General features: G+C 38.9%; 2 protein-coding genes and 1 pseudogene across 2 annotated transcripts; 1 reads left to right on the plus strand and 2 right to left on the minus strand.

Annotated features, from left to right (window-relative positions):
- Positions 1-8,564: 8,564 nt before the first annotated feature.
- On the minus strand, positions 8,565-10,602 carry LOC122093275 (annotated as a pseudogene).
- Positions 10,603-11,854: 1,252 nt separating this feature from the next.
- LOC122093274 (L-type lectin-domain containing receptor kinase IV.2-like) lies at positions 11,855-14,121 on the minus strand. Its single transcript, XM_042663560.1, has one exon. It carries the CDS (start codon positions 14,017-14,019, stop codon positions 12,040-12,042), a length of 1,980 nt encoding a protein of 659 aa, XP_042519494.1. The 5' UTR covers positions 14,020-14,121; the 3' UTR covers positions 11,855-12,039.
- Positions 14,122-20,497: 6,376 nt separating this feature from the next.
- LOC122093058 (L-type lectin-domain containing receptor kinase SIT2-like) lies at positions 20,498-21,478 on the plus strand. The gene has a single exon (XM_042663314.1). The coding sequence runs from the start codon at positions 20,498-20,500 to the stop codon at positions 21,476-21,478; it is 981 nt and encodes a 326-aa protein (XP_042519248.1).
- The last annotated feature ends 1,175 nt before the right edge of the window (positions 21,479-22,653 follow it).

Here is a 22,653-nt window from a genome sequence, read left to right on the forward strand (position 1 = left end):
AATACCAATTTTCTGGTATTAATTCCCAAGGTTGAGGGGGCTATGAGCTTAGATAAATTCATGCTGTTTCGTTTGGGGAATTTTTTCTGTAAAATTGTCTCAAAGATAATGGCGATCAAATTATCGTCTGTGTTGCATCGGCTACTTCTCCCCTCCTAATGGCAATGCCAAAGGTGGGGGATATGGCGTAGCCATTTTTTATCTTTTTTGTGACCCTGGTGGTCATTAGCATCATTCTTGGATGGTTTCTTTTTTCCTTGATTTTTTTCTTTAATTCAAATGATATTTTAGGGAAAAAAAACCAAGAATAAGTGGGGAAACAACCAATATTAGGGGGGATGATATAAAAAAAAAAAAAAAAGAGGGGAAGAAATTATAGGAATATCCTGTAGAAGGGCAGATGTCTGTTCCTACTTTTTTTTTGGCTTAAGGTTAGCAAAAGTGTATATTAATAAGAGAGAAAATGTACAGTCTGTTCCTACTAGAATCTAGGCAACTGCATACTTGTGAAGATTTCATTTCTAATATTAGAAGAGATATTATCCTAGATTTGCTTAATAGATCACGAAGAGGTCCATCTCCTTCTATTTCTTTCCCATCATATTCCTATACTATACAAGGGCAAGATGTTTATTCCTACTAGAATCTGGGCAACTGCATACTTGTGAAGATTTCATTTCTAATCTCAGAAGAGATATTATCCTAGATTTGCTTAATAGATCATAAAGAGGTTGCACCAATTAGATTCCAAGCAGGAGAGGAGAATTGTTTTTGAAGAATCAACAATCAGCTGAACAAAATCCACACTACTCCTATCCCTTTGCTGAATATTTGGGAGCTTACACCAAACCTAAATGAGAGAATGAGAATTCCTAGGCCAAGGGGCTAGAGTCCGTCTCTCAATATGGAAGATACCTTGGCAATCCTATCAGAGCCCGTATCAATCTAATTATGTCACCATATTTTAAGAAAAGCACATTATCATGTTACCAATTATCAAGCCAAAGGTAATTATCAGAACCATCACCAATAAAAGATTCGCTAAATACAATAAAACCAGGTTTCAATGTTTCAGAATCATCTTTGAGGTCCAAGAAGCATCTACAGGGATAGAAGCAATCCATATGGAATCAAACCTGAGGTATTTGGAATAAACCCAATACCTAGATGCTCTTTCTTTAGATTCAATAGACCAGATAAGCTTCACAATGCCAACAATATTGGACTCTTTGACCTTATGAATCCCAAAGCCCTTCTTTTTTTGTAAAAAAATAAACCTTGGCCCCACTCAAGAGCTAAAGAAACTTTGGATCAACATCCCCTTTCAAAAAAACAGAGAACATAAGAAACTTAATCTTAGAAGAGATAGAATTCTAAAGCCCAAAAACTTTAAAATAATAAATATAAAAAGTTTTCATAAGCGATCTAATGAGTTTAAGATGCCCTACAAAGGACAGTATTTTACACTCCTATAATTGAAGTCTGTCATGTATCCTATCAAGGATAGGCCGATGATCAGACATCTTAGAAGAGATCAATGGCAAACCCAGATAAGTAACCGGAAGATGGCCCTTAGGGATACCTTATATATCAATGAAAATAGCTTTGAGATCATTACAAAAAAAAAAAAAAAAAACAAAAAAAAAAAAAAGACAAAACAAAAGAAAAAAAACAAAAACAAAGCCCACCTAGAAGAGCCACTCACTCTATAGTGTTGTCACACAAGTTATCTTTTGGTTAACTCCACCTAGTAAAGTGCAAAAAAATACAGTGAAATCACGCAATGCACGAATGAAGAGAGACAAGGTTCAGTTCAGATTTTACTGTTCGCATCATGTGAGCTGATTACCCAAAAAATCCCTTGGAAAAAAAAAAAGGCATCTCCATAATGAAAACTATAGTGGGCTGTATTGGTGAGATCCAATAGTGAACATCTATCCAAAAGAAAAATCGCCTAAAATAAATAAATAAATAAACAAAGAGATTTATTAGCGCTAACGAAGAGATCAAAGATTTAGAGATCACCAAAACATGATATGTGGTTACCCTCGCCATAACAGTTAGTAGTCACGAATTGAGTTACTATTGCAATTTTTTATGATCCACCACAGTTCTCTTTGAAAAGGAAGCATGGATCGTTGCCGTGACTCATGACCAGTACTTACGAAGGACCCGTCTTCCAAACTGATCTAGAAAAAAGACAAGAAAAGAAGAGGTATCTATGTTTTCTTGAGAGTTTTAGTATAAACAATAGTTAGAGATAGATAAATTTCTCTTGAAGAAGAACTCTAGGGTGGGCAGACGTACATAAGGTCAAAGGTCCCAAACCATAGAACTATGTCTATGAATACTAGGAACTGAATCTTTTGCCAAGGAACTCTGAGAGATTTAATCTAATCCAATTCCAGGCAGAAGGTAGAGGTGTATGTTTTTTAGAAGAATTTGGAAGGTGTTGTAATAAATCATCACTAGCCCCTACATCTCAGTAGGGAAGATGTGATGAAAACCTGTAGGAAGCTACAGATTAGGTTATTAAGGAGCACAACGACCAAGTAACACGAATACAAGAGATAGAAAAATGCAAAGGGAAATCAACAACTCTTTTCAAATGTAATGAAACTCTTTGTGGTTTCAAAAACTTAACAGAGCTCAACTTTGATGTTGTTTTCACTCAAAAAATATTTATTAATATTAAATTCACTCCATCTTTGCTATTGTAAGTTTTAATTTTAAATAGGAAAACAAAACACTAATCTAAAGCCAAACTTTCTATTTTTTTTTTTTTTTTTTTTTGCTAGAAGATTATTTCATTAAAATTCAGGGAAAATAAAAAACTTACAAGACCAACAGCCAAAACCTAGCTATTGCGAACCTCCCACCTTTGGCATGGCCATCAGCAGGAGGAGAGAAAAGCCCTAATGAAATAAAAAATGGGGCCTCCCATTTAAATCCCTTGCAAGGAGATCAAGAATATGGGAGGGAAAAACCACATTTTCTATCGAAATCCCTAATTTTGCCGCATCTCTGGCCAGGTAGTCAACAATGGAATTCCCTTCTTTGAAGTTATGTGATATTTTCTAGCTAATACTGTCTAGGAAAGGCTGGAGATGCATCCATCGCTGGAGAGCATACCACGGAATTTTTCTTTGCATAATCGAGGACACTACCACACTAGATTCAGATTCCACCCATAGGCAAGTAAAATTCATGGCCTTGGCACGCATCATACCCTCCATTAGACCCTCCACCTCCAATTCAAATACTCTAGTAATACCCATGAATTTTTTGAATGAGCCCAGAATCTAGACCTGATGATCCAGAAAGATGCCACTCACTCCAGCCCGACCAGGATTCCCATAGAGCTACCATCGAAATTTAGCGCCCTAGATGGGGATTCCTAGACGCCTGTAGCACTGCAAGTCCGCTATGGATTTGACCTTGCCTCTCGTTCTTGGATTATTTCTTCTAATGTCCTCTAGAACCATCAGAAACACATACCTTCTTAAAACGAGCTTTGTTATCAAATATGCTGGTGTTTCTCTCCCTCCATAAGTGATCCAGCACAATGGCCAAACTCATGGTCTATGCCTCCTTACAACAAACCATTTTCAGCTTTCTCTTCCACCACTGAGCAAGCTCAAGCAATGACCCCTGGCCGCACCATCGTACATTGAAAGCATCACACAGAAGACTCCAAATCTTCGTAGAGAAGGGGCAGCTCATGAAGACATGCTTTAATACTTCCTCATCCGAATTACATAGTACACATCTAGAGACAAAGGGGACCGCTTTCTTCTTTACCACATCATCCATAGGCAACTTCCCATTAATCACCCTCCACACTAGGGTGGAAACCTGAGGCTGCTGATTTTTACACCATTTGATAGAAGCCCAGGGAACAATTGGTTTCTTCACCCTTATATCCTCCCAAGCTGATTTGAAACTAAAATTTCCATCATGAGAAAGAGACCAAACGCACCTATCTTCACAAGCGTATGTAGGAATTCTGATCTTCTTCACCTCGTCTATTATGCCTCTCATAAAATTAGAGTTCATCTGAGGAAAATTCCACTTGAAATTCACAATGAAGCGGTTAACACTTCAATCTAAAACAGATAAATCAAAACCCTCCATCACCTCACTGTCCTTAATGGTGCCTTGCCTTACCCAAGAATGCTTCCAAAAATTAATTTTTCTACCATCTCCCACCACCCATCTCTCCTTAGAAGAGATGTAATCCCACATCCTTCTCATCCTAGGCCAGATAGAAGATTTTCTGAATCCTTTCTTAGGAAGACCATCCTTGCCGAGGAATCTAGCCCTCAAGAAAGAGCTCGCCAAAGAATACTCATTTTTAATTCTCCAGGCAGATTTGCAGAGGATAGCCTTGTTGATGTCCCTTAGCCTCCTCAGACCAAGACCCCCTCCTCCTTAGGCTTACAACACTGAACCCAATTGACCACAATTTTTCTTGAAGTATCCACTTCCCCTGTCCAAGCAAAATTTCTCATCCATCTTTCTAGCATATCAATGAGAGAAGTGGGCCACCAATAGACAGCAAAGGTATGAGATGGAATGCCAAGGATCATAGAACACACCAATTCCACCCTTTTTGCCCTTCCAGCCCGCTAAACGATCCTTTGCCCTAACTAGAATTGGCAAAATCGTTTCTTTTGTGACTGTACATTGAAAATCGATACACCGAGGTATCTAGTAGGGAAAGAGCAAAGGGGAATGCCCATTTCCTCCATAATGGTTTGCTTTCACTGGGGAGAGCTATGGCCAAGAAAGATCTTGCTTTTCTCCAAGTTGATGCATTGCCCTACAAACTCCTGATATAATTTTTTAAATGACAAACATACCTGAGAGAGGCATTCCCAAAGATGAAAATGTCATCTGCAAATAGACTATGAGCTGGAGTCGTCACCCCGCGAGGGCTATTGAGCGCCTTGAACTTTTTCTCTACGACAAGACTGTGGAGACCTCTACATAGCACCTCTTCCGCCAACATAAAAAGCATGGGGGAGAGAGGGTCCCCTTGTCTCAAACCCCACTCCACCCCCCAAAAAACCCTATAGGGCCACCATTTAAAAGAATCGAAACCTTGGCTGAGCCCAACATCTAGTGCACCCACGAAACCCATCTCTCAGAGAATCCAAACTTCCTCAGAACTTTAAAAATGAAACTCCAAGACATTGTGTCATAAGCCTTCTGGATGTCAATTTTCAATCCCATTCCACATCCTCTAGCTATCAAATACAACATATTTGTTAATTCAGATGCAACAAAAATGTTATAATGGATTATTTTCCCCTTCTGAAAGGCACCCTACTCTTCCTAAAAATAAAAGCCAAAAAGATGAATCATCAAATATGGAAACGAGGGTTTTAGTCCTGTCCTCCTGGGTTTTGTTGTATGCCTCTTCTTTCTTGTTTGTCTCATTTTAGGTTCTTTTGTTAGGGGATCTCCTTATTATTGCCTATGTGGCTTGTGCTTTGTTTTTTTACTTTTTTGTTATAATATATTTTTCAGTCATCCAAAAAAAAAAAAAAAAAAAAGAAGGAAAATGTGTATATTGGAAATCTTTCCTTGGTGTTGTGATTCATCATGTGTGGTGGGAAAGGAATAAAATAAAATGGATTTCCTTGTCCACACCATGAAGCAAATTTGGGAAGCCATAACTTTTGGGATGAAAAATAAACTTCTCCTTATATGTTTTGCAAGCCCAGATTTTTTGAGAAATAGGTGTTAAGTTTGTCTCGAATTCTTGACCTGTTTTGAAGATTGACCCGATCCGACATATTTTGGTGGTGACCCGAATGGAAAATTTTCTGAGATCAGTGATGGGCTCCGGCCTTGGGCTGACGCCCCTGTGGTATGGTTCGACTAGATCGACCGCGACCCGATGGGTCGACCCGCAATTTGGGGTATATATAATGTACTGTTGCTTGTTGAGAAAGTCATTGTATTCTAGGGTTTTCACGCAGCTAGGGTTTCAGGGCGAGTTTTTCCTCGCCGCTGCTAGGGTGTAATCTCTCTTCTGCATAGTGAATCATCTTCTTCTTCGCCTGAGGACGTAACACATCACCCTGGTGTGTGAACCTCGTTAAATCTTTGTGTCGTATGGATCTATTGTCTCTTTATTATTCGTGTTTCTTAGCGTTTGATCTAACAATAGGCATGTAGCCAGATGTTGGGACCTTCATCTTATTTTGGCCCCAGTGCCAACATCTTGATGTATCACTTATTTATTTTGTTTCTTTCCCATTGTTTTGTTGTATCATCCTTTAGTAAGTTTTTTTCCCCCTTGGCTTTTGGTTTATAACCCCCCCCCCCTTTTTTTTTGGCTAAAGGGTCATTTGTATTAAAAAGAAAGAAAAATAATTACAAGAATATCAAAAACTCAGATGTTGAGACCTTCATCTTATTTTGCCCCCAGTGCCAACATCTTGATGTATCATCTTATTTTTTTTGTTTCTTCCCCATTGTTTTGCTGTATCATCCTGCGGTAAGTTATTTTTCCCCTTTTGGTTTATCCCCTTTTGGTTTTTTTTTTCTTTTCGCTAAAGGGTCATTTGTTTTAGAAAGAAAGAATCTGACTCCACCTAGGGCAATACCATTAGCAGAGAGAGCTCACTGCCAACAAGACATGGACACAACACCTAGAAAAAAGAAATCTAGGCCTTCGAAAAAGCTACACTTACAAAGAAGAGCAAGCTTTCAAAACAACAAACATTGATCATTTCTTTAGCAATGCAGTCCTGCCAGACTTTCGAGTCTCACCATCGGCATGAACATACTTAGAGAAATTTTGCGTATCTCTCACTTTATTTTCCATAGCAACTACCAAAGCATCTATCATTGCCACCTTTGGGAGAATCCAAGCAGAAGTACAAACCTCCACCATCCAAGTTCCTTCCAATCTTAGATGAAGCTAGAAAAGTCACTCGACCACCTCTGATATTGACTCCCCAACCCCCACGATTTCTGCGACTACCACAAACCACAGACCAAGCACCAACTCCCGCGTCATGAACTTGGACGTCACCACTTCTCTCAGTCTACTTATCATGCCTCTCACATATTTTGGCCAGAGATTCAAACTTCTTTGAGCTTCGAGATGGTGAAGAAATTTCATTCCCCTCCTCTCCCGATCCCTCATTTTCTTTTTTATCACTCGAACCTTCTTCAGAACCTGTGTCTTTTTCAATCTCTTGATGAGAAGAACTTATTTCCAAATCATTACTATTAATCGAATTTTCATCAATCATGTTACCTTCTAGGGAGTGGTTAAATCCCAATCTTCCCCCATCCTCTCCTTGAAAACCGCCTCTAAAGGAAGTTTCAACCTCTTTAATCACCATGTGATTTCTTACCAGAGGAAGAGCAAGTGCCATCTCATCCTTTTGTGTTGAAAGAGAAGAAGTAGGAACAGATTTTAACTTGTCCACGATTATCTTCTCTGATCTTATCTCCAATCTTTGGGTCCCTGCAAACAGCTCCTGACCCCAAATTACACTCCTTCATAGATGGCGCTTCCTTAAAATAAGGAAGTGAATCTTCACCTATAATAGAAAGGATATTTACATAAGAATTTGTCATTGCACCTTCCAATTCAGCGCTTTCCATTCTAACCGAGACAATCTCATTACTTTCCACATTAATCGAAATCTCATCAATATTTGATTCATCATTGTCATCAATCAAATCTGCCAACACAGCAATTGGATTTTCCTTCACCGCCCCAGCATTGTTGTTTTTGAAATTTGAATGTTTATTGCCTTGTTGGGTTGCATTCGGATTGGTTGGACCAGGATTGTAGAGAACGATTTGACCAGTTCCACCATCTTCGGCGGCCTGAGTACCATCCCCAACCACTGGATCCACCGGATCAGATTGCTTCAGTCTCCATTCTCTCCGTCTCTTTTTGCTCTTATGAGTTTCCAAATCACCATTAATTTCACCTCCAAGGCTTGCACACTGACTATAAGAGTGACCAAAGATCTTACAATTGCTACAGCTAGAAGGTCTCCAATCATAAAAGACCTATTGCATGAAGACAATCCCCTCATCATCATACACAAATACTGAACTCGGCAACTCATCTCCAGCATTTACCTCCACACATAAGTGCACAAATGATAGCCTCTCCTTTGTCATCGTTCTCTTATCTGTAACAAGGTTTATCCCCCTTTGGTTAACTGTTTTTAATCTTATGTTTAAGGTCCCCACAATTAAGCTTGCCCTTAGACTTCGATGTTGTACTTTGCTCTTTTTCCTTAATTTATTTTCCGTTCAACCAAAAAATAAAATTCTGTGAACATCTAAATTTTTTTCCTTTGAAAACACACCATTTAATGAATATGCCAAAACTTACCCTACATAAAAGAGAGTGGATCAGGTTCACGTATGAGAATATATGAGAATGGTCCTAGTCCGTGGATACAGAATCAATTTTCTCTCTCTTCAGTTAATAGATTCTATATCCATGGATCAGGACTGTACGAGAATGTACGTGAACCTGATCCATTCACCTACATTAAATAGAAATTTCAAGGAGACAATGAACTATTATCAACGTTACAAGCTTTTACATGACCCTAAACCTTATTGATCTAAAGACTGACCCTTAAGATAACAATAAGATAAAATAAACTAAGGGGGAACTATACAATTTTGAGGGCTTGTTCTTAGACCAAGCACGTCAGCTCTGGTGGAGGAACCTCCCTCTCCAAATAGCACATAACTTGTCGCATATTTGGCCTTTCAATTGGAATGCAGTGAGAGCAAAGCAATCCAAGTTTTAACACTAACTCTATTTCCTCCACTTCATAATTCATCTCCAATTTGGGATCTGCACAGTATCAAGAATTTTACCCCTATTCCAACATGAGATCACCCAATCCACCAGCACCCTACAATCTTCAGATATTTTTGACTCTATGGGCCTCCTACCACAAGCAACTTCGAGCAAAAATGCCCCAAATGCAAACACATCCACACTAGGATTCGGTTTGCCAGTTACACAAAGTTCTGGTGCAAGATAACCAATTGTCCCCACTACATGAGTGGTTTGAGGATCAGTTCCATGATCATATAGTCTTGCAAGTCCAAAATCTCCTAATCTTCCATTTAGCTCCTTGTCTAATAAGACATTACTGGACTTCACGTCTCTATGAACCACAACTTGTTCCCATTCTTCATGCAAATACAACAATGCCGCTGCCACACTTTTTATTATTTGAAATCGTTGACACCAACTCAGAATTGTCTTTGTTGTTGTTTGATCAAAGAGGAGTTTGTCTAGACTCCCATGGGGCATGAAATCATAGACCAAAAGGAGTTCCTCCTTTCGTCGACAATAGCCCAAAAGTGTTACTATGCTTCGATGCCTCAATTTTCCGATGCTAATGATCTCAGCAATGACTTCTCTCTCCCCTTGTCTAGAATTGTGGGGGACTCGCTTCACTGCAACTTCTGTCTTGGATGTGGGTAATACACCTTTGTAGACCCTACCAAAACCACCGGTTCCAAGAAGCTCCTTGTCCTTGAATCCCTTGGTGGCGATGTAGAGATCTTTATACTTGAACCTGTATGGTCCATAATCAAGTTCCCAATCTTCAAGCACTTCGGCAAACTTTCTCTTCCTTTTTACTATAAATCGGATGATGAAGAAGGTCGAGATTAACACTAAGGTAGCACCTAAGACAGAAAATGCAACAGTAAAAAGCCCAAGTCTGGTTTTCTGTCTATTTTTAGGGAGTTTAGGAAGTTGGGAGAGAGTGAGTTGTCTTGCTTCCCCATTCATTTTAAAACTCCATCCCAAAACATAATGGGATACTTGCAAGAGGTATGAAGCTGAGGAGAAGCCCACAAACATGGGATCCATCATGAACTTAGAAAGATCAATTTTGTAGGACAAGAGTGGGATGGTAGGTTTAGGGACATTAATAGGAGCTAAAGTCACATTAAGTTGCTTTACTGCACCATTATATTCCACCCAGAGTTGCAAGGGATGTCCACTGATGAGGCTTAGGTTTACATACCGATTCTCTGCATCACTAAAATACGAGGCTGGGGCGGCTTGAAGAGATTTCAAGCCATTGATATCGATACCGACGTGGTTTGCATCGATGTCGTTGAACTCCATGTTTTGAAGGCTATCCATCTCGATTGCAATGATATGGTTGGATGATTTGCCGATGTTGGTCGGATTGAAAAGGCCCATATAAGTGGCTGGCAAAGCACCAGGGAATTCTCTTGAGGGTGCAATCACGAACATTATAGCAGGACCACCTGCTGTTGTTAACGGAGAGAACATGGCAAATACAAAAGTAGTGGAGAAGGAAAAAGCATTACCGGTGGATGAATTGATCAAGTGAACAGGATGTGGGTAGAAAGCATGACCTATCTTTTGCAAAGTGTTGTTGACCAACATTAGGAGACCATTGTTTGTAATATGGGCTAAGCCGTTCAAGCTCATGTTAACTCCTTGAAAACCATTGTAAGTGAAATCAAGGTCTTGTTTTGATGCTACAAATCCCTGGAGAAGAAGACAGAATAGGACGAACTTAAAGAACATTGTTTCCTCCAGGAATCTCTTTCTAGTTCAGAAATGGGAGTGTGGGTTGAGAGGAGTTGTTATCTGGCTTTTATGGTTGTTTGGGGGCTTTGTGGTCCTCCTGATTTCATTGGGGGTTTCTTTATTTTTGTTAGGCTTAATTGTGGCCTTGGATGTGCTGCCTTTGTCTCTTTATATATATTTTTTTCACTTGTTTTTCCTTTTGGAAAAAGACATTTTATTTTTATTTCTTCTAATAAAATTAACTCACTATTTATTGGTTTCCTTCTTTCTAAGAATTTTTTGAACCACTCTTTTTTCAAGCAATATCCTAATTTAATTGGTTTCTTAGAAGCTAAAAACCAAGTTGAGGTCTTTGACAGCAAATTGAGAGTGATTTGTGACTGAAGGTGCGACAGTCATACTGAAAAGGATGCCTAAAGTGCCAAGCGTTTGAGTTCAACCCATAGATTCAATGGCAAAAACTTCTTGGTACAATTAATTTTGTTTTATATACGACTCAATTATTGAATTGCAATCAATCAACAAGATCGATGCCTTGCGAATTGGGCAACTTGAGACACCACAAGTTCTTCCCAGTCTTCCAATGTGAGCTGAAGGGACTAGAACACTTGAAAGGATCTGTTCCAAGAGATCTGCACCAATCAACAAATACCAAGTCAAGCATGGATTGCCACCTCAACTACACGTAGAGAAAGCTTGAGCAAAGATTTTCCCCTTTTCAACCGATTGCTATAGAGCATTTGGCTCGTCTACCACTTAGGAGTGAGTTATCAATCTGGGGGTGCAGGCTGGATGATAGACACGTGATGGTCTATAAATTTAAGGGAGGAGAGCGACTAAGATGCAGTAATTTGAGAATTCTAAGCCAAATAGTAGAAATTTTATAGCTCTTCTTCACTTTTCACTTCTCCTCCACGATTAATGTATCTAGAGTAGTGAATTCTCAACGACATTAATTTTAACAAAGCTTTTGCAAACCCTAAATTAACAATGAAGACTAAAAGGTCATTCTCAGTCCAGAAAAGTAGTATAAGTATGGATTTAGTTTTTGGTATTGGTATCGGAGAGGATTGATCTGTATCGATCATTTTTACCTTTTGCTTTATATAAATACTTTTTTTTTTTACTGTTTTACTATAGAAACGATATGAATAACCAATCTAGATCGATCTCAGCAAATACCAATACAATATGGTTAATCTGACCGATATGATACCGATACTTGAAAGCATGAGTATAAGTGACGCTCAAGTCAACAACGAATAAACCTTTGGTAGTAAAAATAGAAATCGACTAAACCCCTTAATTGAACTTTACAATAATTATTCATCCAAAGAATTAACTTACAGTAAACAACTATAGAGAGCTCATAGGCTTCATAGATATGACTTGGCTCAGTCCATGTTATCAGGAAAGGCCTGGCCTTGCTAGTTTGGGTCACATAGACTACAGAATCAACGTCCTCCTGAGAGTACAGAATTTGCAATCGATGATGGACTCGATGAATTCCCAAGCAGGTAAGGACCTTCTGAAGGTGCAGAAACGCTCCGCCTCAGAGATGGCAGCTTTGGTTGTGGAACCTCTCCCTCCAAATACCTCACAACTTGTCGCATACATGGCCTTGCAGTTGGAATTGACTGGGAGCAAAGCAATCCAAGTTTTAACACCAACTCCATTTCTTCCACTTCATAATTCATTTCCAATTTGGGATCCACAGTATCAAGAATTGTCCCACTATTCCAACTTGAGATCACCCAATCCACCAACACAATACATTCTTCTGATGCTCGAGGCTCTATTGGCCTCCTACCACAAGCCATTTCTAGCAAAAAAACCCCAAACGCAAACACATCCATAGTAGGGCTTACTTTGCCAGTTCTTGAAAGTTCTGGTGCAAGATAACCAAATGTTCCCACCACATGGGTGGATTTAGGATCTTCTCCACGATCATATAATCTTGCGAGCCCAAAATCACCCAGTTTTCCGTTTAGCTCCTTGTCTAACATCACATTACTGGACTTGACGTCTCTGTGAACCACTACTTGTTCCCATTCTTCATGAAGATATAGTAATGCGGATGCCACACCTTTGATTATTTGAAATCTTTGCTTCCAACTCAATTTCGCCTTTGTTGTGGACTGATCAAAGAGGAACTTGTCTAGACTTCCATTGGGCATGAAATCATACACTAGAAGGAGCTCTTCTTTACGTCGACAATAGCCCAAGAGTGTTACTATGTTTCGATGCCGCAGTTTTCCGATGCTGGCAATCTCAGCAATGAATTCCCTGACTCCTTGTCTTGAATCATGTGATACTCTCTTCACTGCAACTTCTTTTGAGGTGGGCAATATACCTTTGTAAACCTTACCGAAGCCACCTATACCAAGAAGCTCCTTGTCATTAAACCCTTTGGTTGCTATGTAGAGATCTTTATATCTGAACCTTTGAGGTCCATATTCAAGTTCCCAATCTTCAAGAACTTCTGCGAACTTTTTCTTCCTTCCAACAATAAATTGGATGATGAAGATCAATATTAACACCAAACTAGCACCGATCACAGGAAATCCAATGGTAAAAATTTTAGGCTTTGGTTTGGGTCCCATTCGAGGAAGCTTAGGAAGTTGGGAGAGAGAGAGTTCTTTTGCTTTCCCTTTGATCTTAAAGCTCCACCCCAACACGAAATAAGATACGGCCAAGGAAGAAGTAGATGATGAGAAGCCCACGAACATGGGATCTACCATGAACCGTGAAAGATTAATTTTCAATGACAAGAGTGGAATTGTTGGTTTAGGGACATTAGTTGGAGCTAATGTCACATTAAGTTGCTTCTTTGAACCAGAATACTCCACCCAAAGTTGCATGGGATGTCCACTGATAAGGTTGAGGTTCACACGTCGATTCTCCTGATCACTAAAATAAGATGCCCGAGCAGCTTTAACAGATTTCAAGTCATTAATATCAATACCGACGTGGTTATCAGGGATGTCATTAAACTCTGTGTTTTGGAGGGTATCCAACTCGACTCCAACTACATGGTTGGATGAGTTACCAATGTTAGTGGTGTTGAAGAGGCCAAGATAACTACTTGGGAGAGCTCCAGGGAACCTTCTGGAGGGTGAGATCACAAACACGATTCCAGGACCTCCTAGTGTTGGTAACTCAGAGGACATAGCAAATACAAAAGTGGTTGAGAAGGAGAGAACATTACCACTAGACGAATTAATGAAGGAAACTAGGTGGGGATAGAAGGCATGAGCCACCTCTCTCTTTGTGGTGTTTGCCATCAGTAGGATGCCATTGTCTGTAATCTGGGCTAACCCGTCCAAGCTCATGTTAACTCCTTTGAAGCCATTGTAGGTGAAACCAACATCTTCTTGTTGTGATGCACTAAATCTGCTAAGGAGAAGGAAGAATAGCAAGTACTTGAAAAACATTGTTTGGCACTCTATTTTTCCCTTCTTCTCAGGTTGAGTAACTAACTTCTAGCTCTCATTCTTGTGAGTGAAGACTCAAGCCCTTCTCTATATCAACATCTTTGTTTTTTTTTTTTTTTTTTTTTTTTTGGGTGGGGATGTTAATAGTTCAATTGTTTTTTTAAAAAGACAGGATATGTGATAGAAAGTTGATTAGGTTCACCTTCAAAAACATTCTTGTATATCTCTGAACCATGGATTTGAAATCTCTTAAACGAAGAGAGAGAAACTGATTCCAAATCCATGGACAAAGGATGTACGAAAACATTTTTGTATGTAAACCTATCTGCTCTCTTGTATGATAACGTCGAATAAATGGTATTTTTCTAATAGTTTGCTTAAAAATTAATTGAGATCAATCAAATCAATGGAATTTATTGGGTTTTTTTCTTTTTCATCCAAAAAAAATTGGTGTTTTTGGGAGACGAGGGAGGCAGTCCAATGATCAATTATTGTTGTCTCGATGTAGACTAACAGTAATTTAGGACATAGGGTGTGACTTTTTTGTTTTGGTAAGACCTAGGGTGTGACTTATGAGACAATAATATGGGCTACGTGGGTCTTGTTAGAGTTTCATATTATCTCATTTTTTTTTTCAGAATATATATACCTTTCAAATTAAAGATTTTTTCAATTTGTGGACCCATGCAAGGGATCTCCTAACCCAAATATCACTCCACTTTGACTGACAGAGGTCGTTGGATGACCTAAAATACTCTAGAAAGTCGTAAAAATAAAATATCCAGAAATAGTGGTCGTAAGAGTACTCTCATTATCAAAGCAGAATTATGATCCATGGGGTTTCAACATGGTCCTCCCAAGCTTCGCTATTTGTCTTTTTCATTCCTTATTGTCAATACGTTCTTGACCCACCACCTTCGTTTTGGAGGTCAAGAGGGTGGGAGGGGGACCATGGAGAGAGAAGTGAATTTTGGATTGGTAAATAAATAGGCATAAATTTTTGCAAGGGTGTCTTGCCTTTCCAGACAAACAATAAGATATCTATCTTCCCCTGTGTTATCATTTGCTCACAAATATTCCTTTGCTGACATCATTTCATAATTAGAATCTGAAGGAGACTCTCCCGATACATCTTCACTAGTCATATCCACTCAATTAAGTCTTGTCGCACTCAACCCTTGCTCCTTCTCAGTCGACCTACCTGGTTGAGCAAGAATCATAAAATTGTGCTAACTTCACTATTTACGATCCTAGAATAGAAAGTTTTCATGCACCAATATGCCTCTCTCATTTGATCCCAATCGATCCTCACCTTGAATGGAAAGAGGCTTATATCTCTCCTAAGAATAATGAGGGACAAACAATTGATCCCCACCTTGATTGGCTTGGTTCAAAGAGGAAAGATTATTCCTAACGGAAGGAGTTTCCATAATAGCCGCTTCCCCTGCCTTAACTTATTGTGATCCCACAAAATCTTCCCTATTTTGGTAAAGTAAATTCTTTCTTCCCTTCTTCAATCATACCACTAATGGACGGTTGATTCACTACCATTTTGTGTAAGATATGATCCTCTTTCATAATAAGAGCCCTTCTAGGATAATAAGAATTTGAATTCTTACCCGCATTAACCTCTGCCAATAAAGCATTGTTATCGTTAAGGTCATGTAAAACACTTTTTTCCAAAGAATCTCCTAAATTGGAGGTCCCATGCATATCTACACTACCATCTTTGGATCGTGTTTGAGAACCATCTCCACCAATCACCTTCCCTTCCCCTATATACCCATTAGGATTGACGCAAATTGATCACCTTTCCTATGATAGATGAAATTCGACCAACTGAGTCACCGAGTTCACCCTGGCTGAGCTTGTTGGGTTGACTCCTCCTCCCCCGTATAGGTCACCCCAAGAATTCTTGTCGCTTGGTCTTTGGTTGTTTGATCAGGATCCACTGCCTTCTTATGAGGACACGAGTTAATCAAGTGTCCCACTCTTTTGCAGTAACCACACCAGTTCATTCCATCCTCGTACACAATGCTTTGTATGAAAGAGAACACCTTTAATGATCTAGGCTCTCACCGCTCCACTTGTACCTTTTCAATGCGCGTTGTAGTCTATGAATCATATACTTCCACTAGAACATGAGCAAAGTGTCCTACAAGACCCTATCTTGTCCTAGTGTCTAAAGCAATCGGTCTTCCTGCTACCTTAGCCATCGATAGAAGCACATTATCATTCTAGTACTCGAGAGGGAAGTCAGAAAATCTCACCCAAACAAGATTCGTTGCTGCCATATTTTCAAAAATATTGAAGTCAGGTTTCCCACGTTAGAACCTAATGTGTTACCTCCTAGCTTAACCGGACTTCTTGGCCAAACCTCCTCCATATCGGCCTCCAAAGAAAATTGGAAGATGATACCGCCCTTGCCCAAGGTATGCATGATTACCCTTGTTGCGGATTCCAACCCTCTCTAGCTTCCTTCTTTAGCACATCCAACGACGTTGTTCGGAAGTTTGCCCGACCTAATAGTGGGAAGCGGATCTTTGACGAATGATTTTGTAGTCTTGCTGTCAGATAACAATCCGAGTGACAATATCTGCGTGTATTGGATCTGGTAGTGCATCAATGTCCAGCGAAGTCCCATTCTCCACTATCTTGGTAAAATATTTTTTTGTCATGCTGGGTCTACTGTAACAAGGGAGGTTTCCACCTCTTGAGGCTCCAATGGACTCCCATCCTCCTCCTCACCTTCTCAACACCCTCTCACACCCTCTCCGCTCATCTTCCGCTCACCTTCTGCTCACCTTCATCTCTCTCTCCTTCATATTTGGTAGCGCCTCTTCCCAATATCTTGATTTAATCATTGTCCCCACGGCCCCACCTTTCAAGTTTTGATAGCAGCAAAAATAACGGAACTGAATTTCATACATTGATCATATACAAATCATCCATCAGATACCTATCTTAGAATTCGAAGTCTTGGATTGAAAGGTAGCAATGGCTTTTAATCAAAGAGGATTAGTCACATTCCTAGTAGTAAATTGTTTTCCCCCCTATTAGTAAAGAAAGCCCTATTAGTTAAGAAAGCTTCCACTGTACTTACCAGGAAAAAAATGTCTACTCCTTAAGGTGCCTTCTTCTTGAGAATGTCCTTTTTGTCCCTGATATAATTAGTTTCTTGAATTGCATGCATTTCTTTTGTGAGTGGATTCCATGGAACAATTGGATAGACCATGTGGACATGTCATCCATTGTGGTATGCATATCGGATACAGTGTCACAACTGTGCTTTTGATGCATCTTCCCCTGTAGAAGAACCAAACTCCTTTGCCAAAAGTCATCTTGTGCAACTATGAGTGGGCATCCGTTTCTCTGCATTCATCTAATTCATTTGAGATTAGTTAGATGAAATTTAACTGCTTGAGATCATAGATTTTGATATGATGCTATATCCAATCCCTCTTCTGAATCTGAACCTTTGTTATCTAGATATAAAAAATTCCTCTTGATATCCACCCCAATTCAGCACTGCCAAGATAACTATCAAGTTTATGTCTTTGCAGGCACGCCCCTTATTCAACTGGTAGACCCTCGGTTACAAGGTCGATACCCAATGCAATATTTATACTTCATTTCCAAGTATTTGCTTGTTAGTTTTCCAGACTCTATTTCTGTTCGGAAGGTGAGATACTCGTTCGTGTTTATGTTTTGGATTTTCTTTTTTGGTTCTTTTTTTTGCTTTGAGTATGACTTTTGAAAGAGATCATTATTTAATGAAAAGTTAGCTGCAGTTCAAACTTTTTTTTTATTTGAATCCAACCTATGATCCAAGAATATATTGAATTTCTTAATTTTTTTAATGAAAAGTAACTAACTTTATAATTTTCTAAAAAAGTTCCATGTAACATGGATACACATGTAGGAATCTGAATCTGGGATTAAAGTAATCAATAAGGTGTTGGTAATCTGGTTAGAGCCAACTTTTATTTCTTTGATTCTAAAGGTTAAAATGTACTACCAAATCTGTTGAAGCTGTAGGCTCAGAATCACAGAATTGTGTTCTGTTCATTTCCCATCCAAAAATTTCAACCACTCTCGCCCTCAGGTCATCAATCTGAGTGCGAGTTTGATGCCCTTACTTGACGTATTAGAGCACTAAGGGTGAAAGCATGATATGAATAGAACTACAAAATAGACCTGTCTCAAGTAAAGGAAATGAAGGTGGGTAAAATTTCAATAAGTGCAAAATCAGTTCCAAAATGAAGAAATAAAATTGACTAGCAGAACAAGATCACCAAAATAGAGAACTAGAGAATAATTAGGGAGAAAATTGATAACTTGTAACAGAGTGACAAGATGGGGCAGCTTTTCTGGTCAAGTGCTAAAAAGAATCAATAGAAAAGGATTGGAAAATATACATGAAAACAGAACTCTAGATTGGGCTGTGCATTAAGCCCTAGCTAACTGGAAAACAAAGTTGGATATCCATAACTTGAATATCAACTAATAGTTCACAGAAATTGAACTCAGAATTCAAGAGAACTGATGAATGGAAACTAATATGCAAACTTTAAGATAAATATGATCAATATTCAGAGAGAGATTAAAGTAAAGCAATCAGCAAACTTGAATGAAACAGGGGAGCCACAAGTTTAGAAAAGGAGATTCTGATCTGCTGCATCATAGAATTAGGAAATAGAAGATTAGAAGGTAAATAGGCCAGGAATCCATCTAGTTGAACCAAAGAATCTACTCAAAGAAGTACATAGACCACAACAGAATTAGGAAATCAAGGTGTAGGCTGTGAGCCTTTACATTTATGGAATTTAGAGGAGACAGACTCATCAACTATGAACAATACAATAAATCAACTTGCAGTAGGAAAATGCCCCTAGCTAGAGGCTTAACATCTAGAGGATTCCCTAACTAAACTTTGACGATTTCATTTACTTGTATAAACCATTACATGGGCTAACCAGGTTAACAGAACAGCCTCATCCTACAAGACTGACACAATCAAAACTATATCTAGTTAATTGTTGTATTAGTTGGTGATCAACTTTCCTTCCAGTAACAAATTATTCTTTTAACATCTCTAATGCTCAACACAGCATCTATGTGCTCTCTATCTAGACCAGGTAATAAATTAACATAAAGAATGATCTCAATAAATAATTAAATAACTACATCCCAGCAAAATTTCCTATGACTGATGCCTAAATAATCAGCTTTCCTATAACTTTCCCAGAGGAACTTTTATTACCAATAAAATGAAAACCCAAAAACTAGAGACCTTACTAAAACAACAACATTTAAAGAAGGGTAAGAGTTAATGAATAGTACTAACTTTTACAATGCATCCGACCAATTATGAGAGAAGGAAAAAGTGAGAGCTTTAGCAAATATTACCTCAAAAACTTCTTCATACATGTGTATCATTTCGCTTCAATCCTGTGTGCTTCAAGTAACCCTCATAAAGTATTTTGACAGTAGATATTGTATAAAAACTGAATCCATTTCAGTAGGATAAAAATTCTTCCATAAAATGGAGATCAATTGATTGGAATGTTTTGTCTGAAGATGGAAAAGACCACAGGTAGATACATTTCTATCCAAAAAGCAACATGCCATAAACTAGTGCTCCTACATAAAAGAATGACTAGCAACTGAGCACATAAGTTTAGGGCACATGAGTTCTGTGGCAAACGAGAATTTGGGAACAAAAATAGTTTTATCTATCATTTTGTTTGAGGATGATATAAATGTTTAACTTGTATAGATTTATCTAATGTTAATACTTTTGGATGATGTAAATATGTAATCATTAAATGTCTAGTTGGATCTTCTAATGTGTAACAGCAAGGTAAATATGTCTGAAAATATCATAATTATTTTTTTTTTTACTTAAAAACTTTTAGGGACGGAATTTTACTGTCCCTAAAAATTGCAGCCCTTGTTAGTTGGGATGGAGATAGCTGTCTCTAAAAAGAAGACCCTATTTGCAACAAGAAAAATCTGTCCCAAAAAACAAAGTTTTGAAATTTTTTACAACGGAAAAATTCCATCTCAAATAATTTATGCTCTTTTGCAACAGAAATAAACTGTTGCTACATGGCCTTAACAACATAGTATTTACGACAGATATTTTCGTCGCTTTAATAATTATTTGCGACGGAAAACTTCCGTCTCGAAATCTGTTGCAATTGACCCCTTAGGGACGGAAAATTTTTTCAGTCTCGTAAATTATGCGACGGCCGTTGTAACGACAGATGTGTAACGGAAATTTTTACTGTCGCTAATTAGTATTAGCGACACTATTTTGGTATTCGTGACAAAAAATTTCCGTCCCCAAAACCCATTTTTCTTGTAGTGGCACCCTCAAAAGAGTTCCCAGATGCTTTACCTGCCAATTATATGGGCATCTTCAACACCACCAACATCGGTGATTCATCCAACCATGTCATTGCAATTGAGTTAGATGTCCTTCAAAATAGAGTTCAACGACATTGATGGAAACCACGTTGGTATCAATATCAATGACTTGAAATCAGTTCAATCTGCATCTGCTTCTTACTTCAGTGATCAAGAGAATCAGCATGTGAACCTAAGCCTAAACAGTGGACAACCCTTGCAACTCTGGGTGGAATATTCTGGTGCAGAGAAGCAACTTAATGTCACTTTAGCTCCTATTAATGTTCCTAAACCAACCATCCCACTCTTGTCCTTGAAAATTGATCTTTCTCTGTTCATTGTGGATCCCATGTTCGTGGGGTTCTCCTCAGCTACATACACCTTGCCAGTATCCCATTATGTTTTAGGATGGAGTTTTAAAATGAATGGGGAAGCAAGAGAACTCACCCTCTCCCAACTTCCTAACCTTCCTCATCATAAAACACCTAAAACGAGACCTGGCAAGCTTTTTATTGTTGCGTTTTCTGTGATAGTTGCTTCTTTAGGCTTGATCTCGATCTTCTTCATAATCCAATTTATAGTGAAAAGAAAGAACAAGTTCGCCGAAGTGTTTGAAGATTGGGAACTCGATTATGGACCTCGCAGGTTCAAATATAAAGATCTTTACATCACCACCAAGGGGTTCAAGGAAAAGGAGCTTCTTGGAGCTGGTGGATTTGGTAGGGTCTACAGAGGCGTATTTCCCACAACCAAGACAGAAGTTGCAGTGAAGCGAGTCTCCCACAATTCTAGACAAGGGGAGAGAGAATTCATTGCTGAGATCATCACCAATGGTAAATTGAGGCATTGGAGCATAGTACCACTCTTGGGTTATTGCCGACGTAAAGAAGAGCTCCTTTTAGTCTATGATTTCATGCCCAATAGGAGTCTAGACAAAGCCCTCTTCGATCAAACGAAACCAAAGATGATGTTGAGTTGGTGTCAAAGATTTCGAATCATTAGAAGCGTGGCAGCTGCTTTATTATATTTGCACGAAGGATGGGAATGAGATGTAGTTCATAGAGACATGAAGTCCAGTAATGTGTTGCTAGACAAGGAGCTAAATGGAAGATTAGGAGATTTCAGACTTGCAAGATTACATGATCATGGAACTGACCCTCAAACCACTCATGTAGTGGGAACACTTGGTTATCTTGCATCAGAACTTTGTAAAACTGGCAAAGCAAACCCTAGTGAGGATGTGTTTGCATTTGGAGTCTTTTTGCTTGAAGTTGCTTGTGGTAGGAGGCCCATAGAGCCAAAAGCTTCTGAAGAGTGCATGGTCCTGGTGGATTCAGTGATCTCATGTTGGAGTAGGGGCACAATTCTTAGTACCGTGGACCCAAAATTAGGGATGAATTATGAAGGAAATGGAGTTAGTGTCAAAACTTGGCTTACTTTGCTCACATTCTATTCCATCTGCAAGGCCACGCATGAGACAAGTCATATGCTATTTGGAGGGAGAGGTTCCTCTCCCAAAGTTACCATCTTTGTATTAAAGCAAAGGCCCCATTAATTTTGTGACTTCAGAGTGACGTCTCTGTTTACTCTCCTTTTCTTGGGACTCGGTCATTATCAATTGCAGAATCTGTACTCTCTGGAGGACGATGAGTTTGTTGGGTTATTATAGGTTTGATTGTAATCCAAGTATGGTCTAATTTCCCTTTGTCATGTTTCTTGTGATTATGTTAGAAGCCATTCTTTGGCTTCTTGCGCTGCTAGCTCTAGCAATTCTTGGGTTTGAATCTCCAAAGTCCACCTTTTCTGGTAAATCTCCCTTTCAGCCGGAGTTTCTCCACTGCTGACTTTTGACAATAAAATGTTACTTAGACCTTCCCAAAAAAAAAATGTTTGGTTTTAGAGGAATATACAAAACCTATTATTATGAACTACCCTCTTAAGCAACTGGGTGTGTCAGGCTGCTCCTAGAGTCATAGGATGGCTAAAAAGGAATTAAAATTGAGGAAAATAAATCAATTAAAACTCTGCTCACTGCCGGTAGTACCTTCTAACCCCATCTCACACCATTCATGGGTGTGGTCTCCATGAAAGGTATAACTGGCTGGAGAGGATACCACCGTGTCAAGAAGGACTCGATGTTTAAGTAGGAAAAAAAGAATAAAACGACAATTTGAATGTTGCACATCACTCTTCATTTCAATGGACAAGAAACGTCAGTACCAT

The sequence above is a fragment of the Macadamia integrifolia genome, chromosome 11 (genome assembly GCF_013358625.1).
Source record: "Macadamia integrifolia cultivar HAES 741 chromosome 11, SCU_Mint_v3, whole genome shotgun sequence".
In the NCBI taxonomy this organism is placed as follows: Eukaryota; Viridiplantae; Streptophyta; class Magnoliopsida; order Proteales; family Proteaceae; genus Macadamia; species Macadamia integrifolia.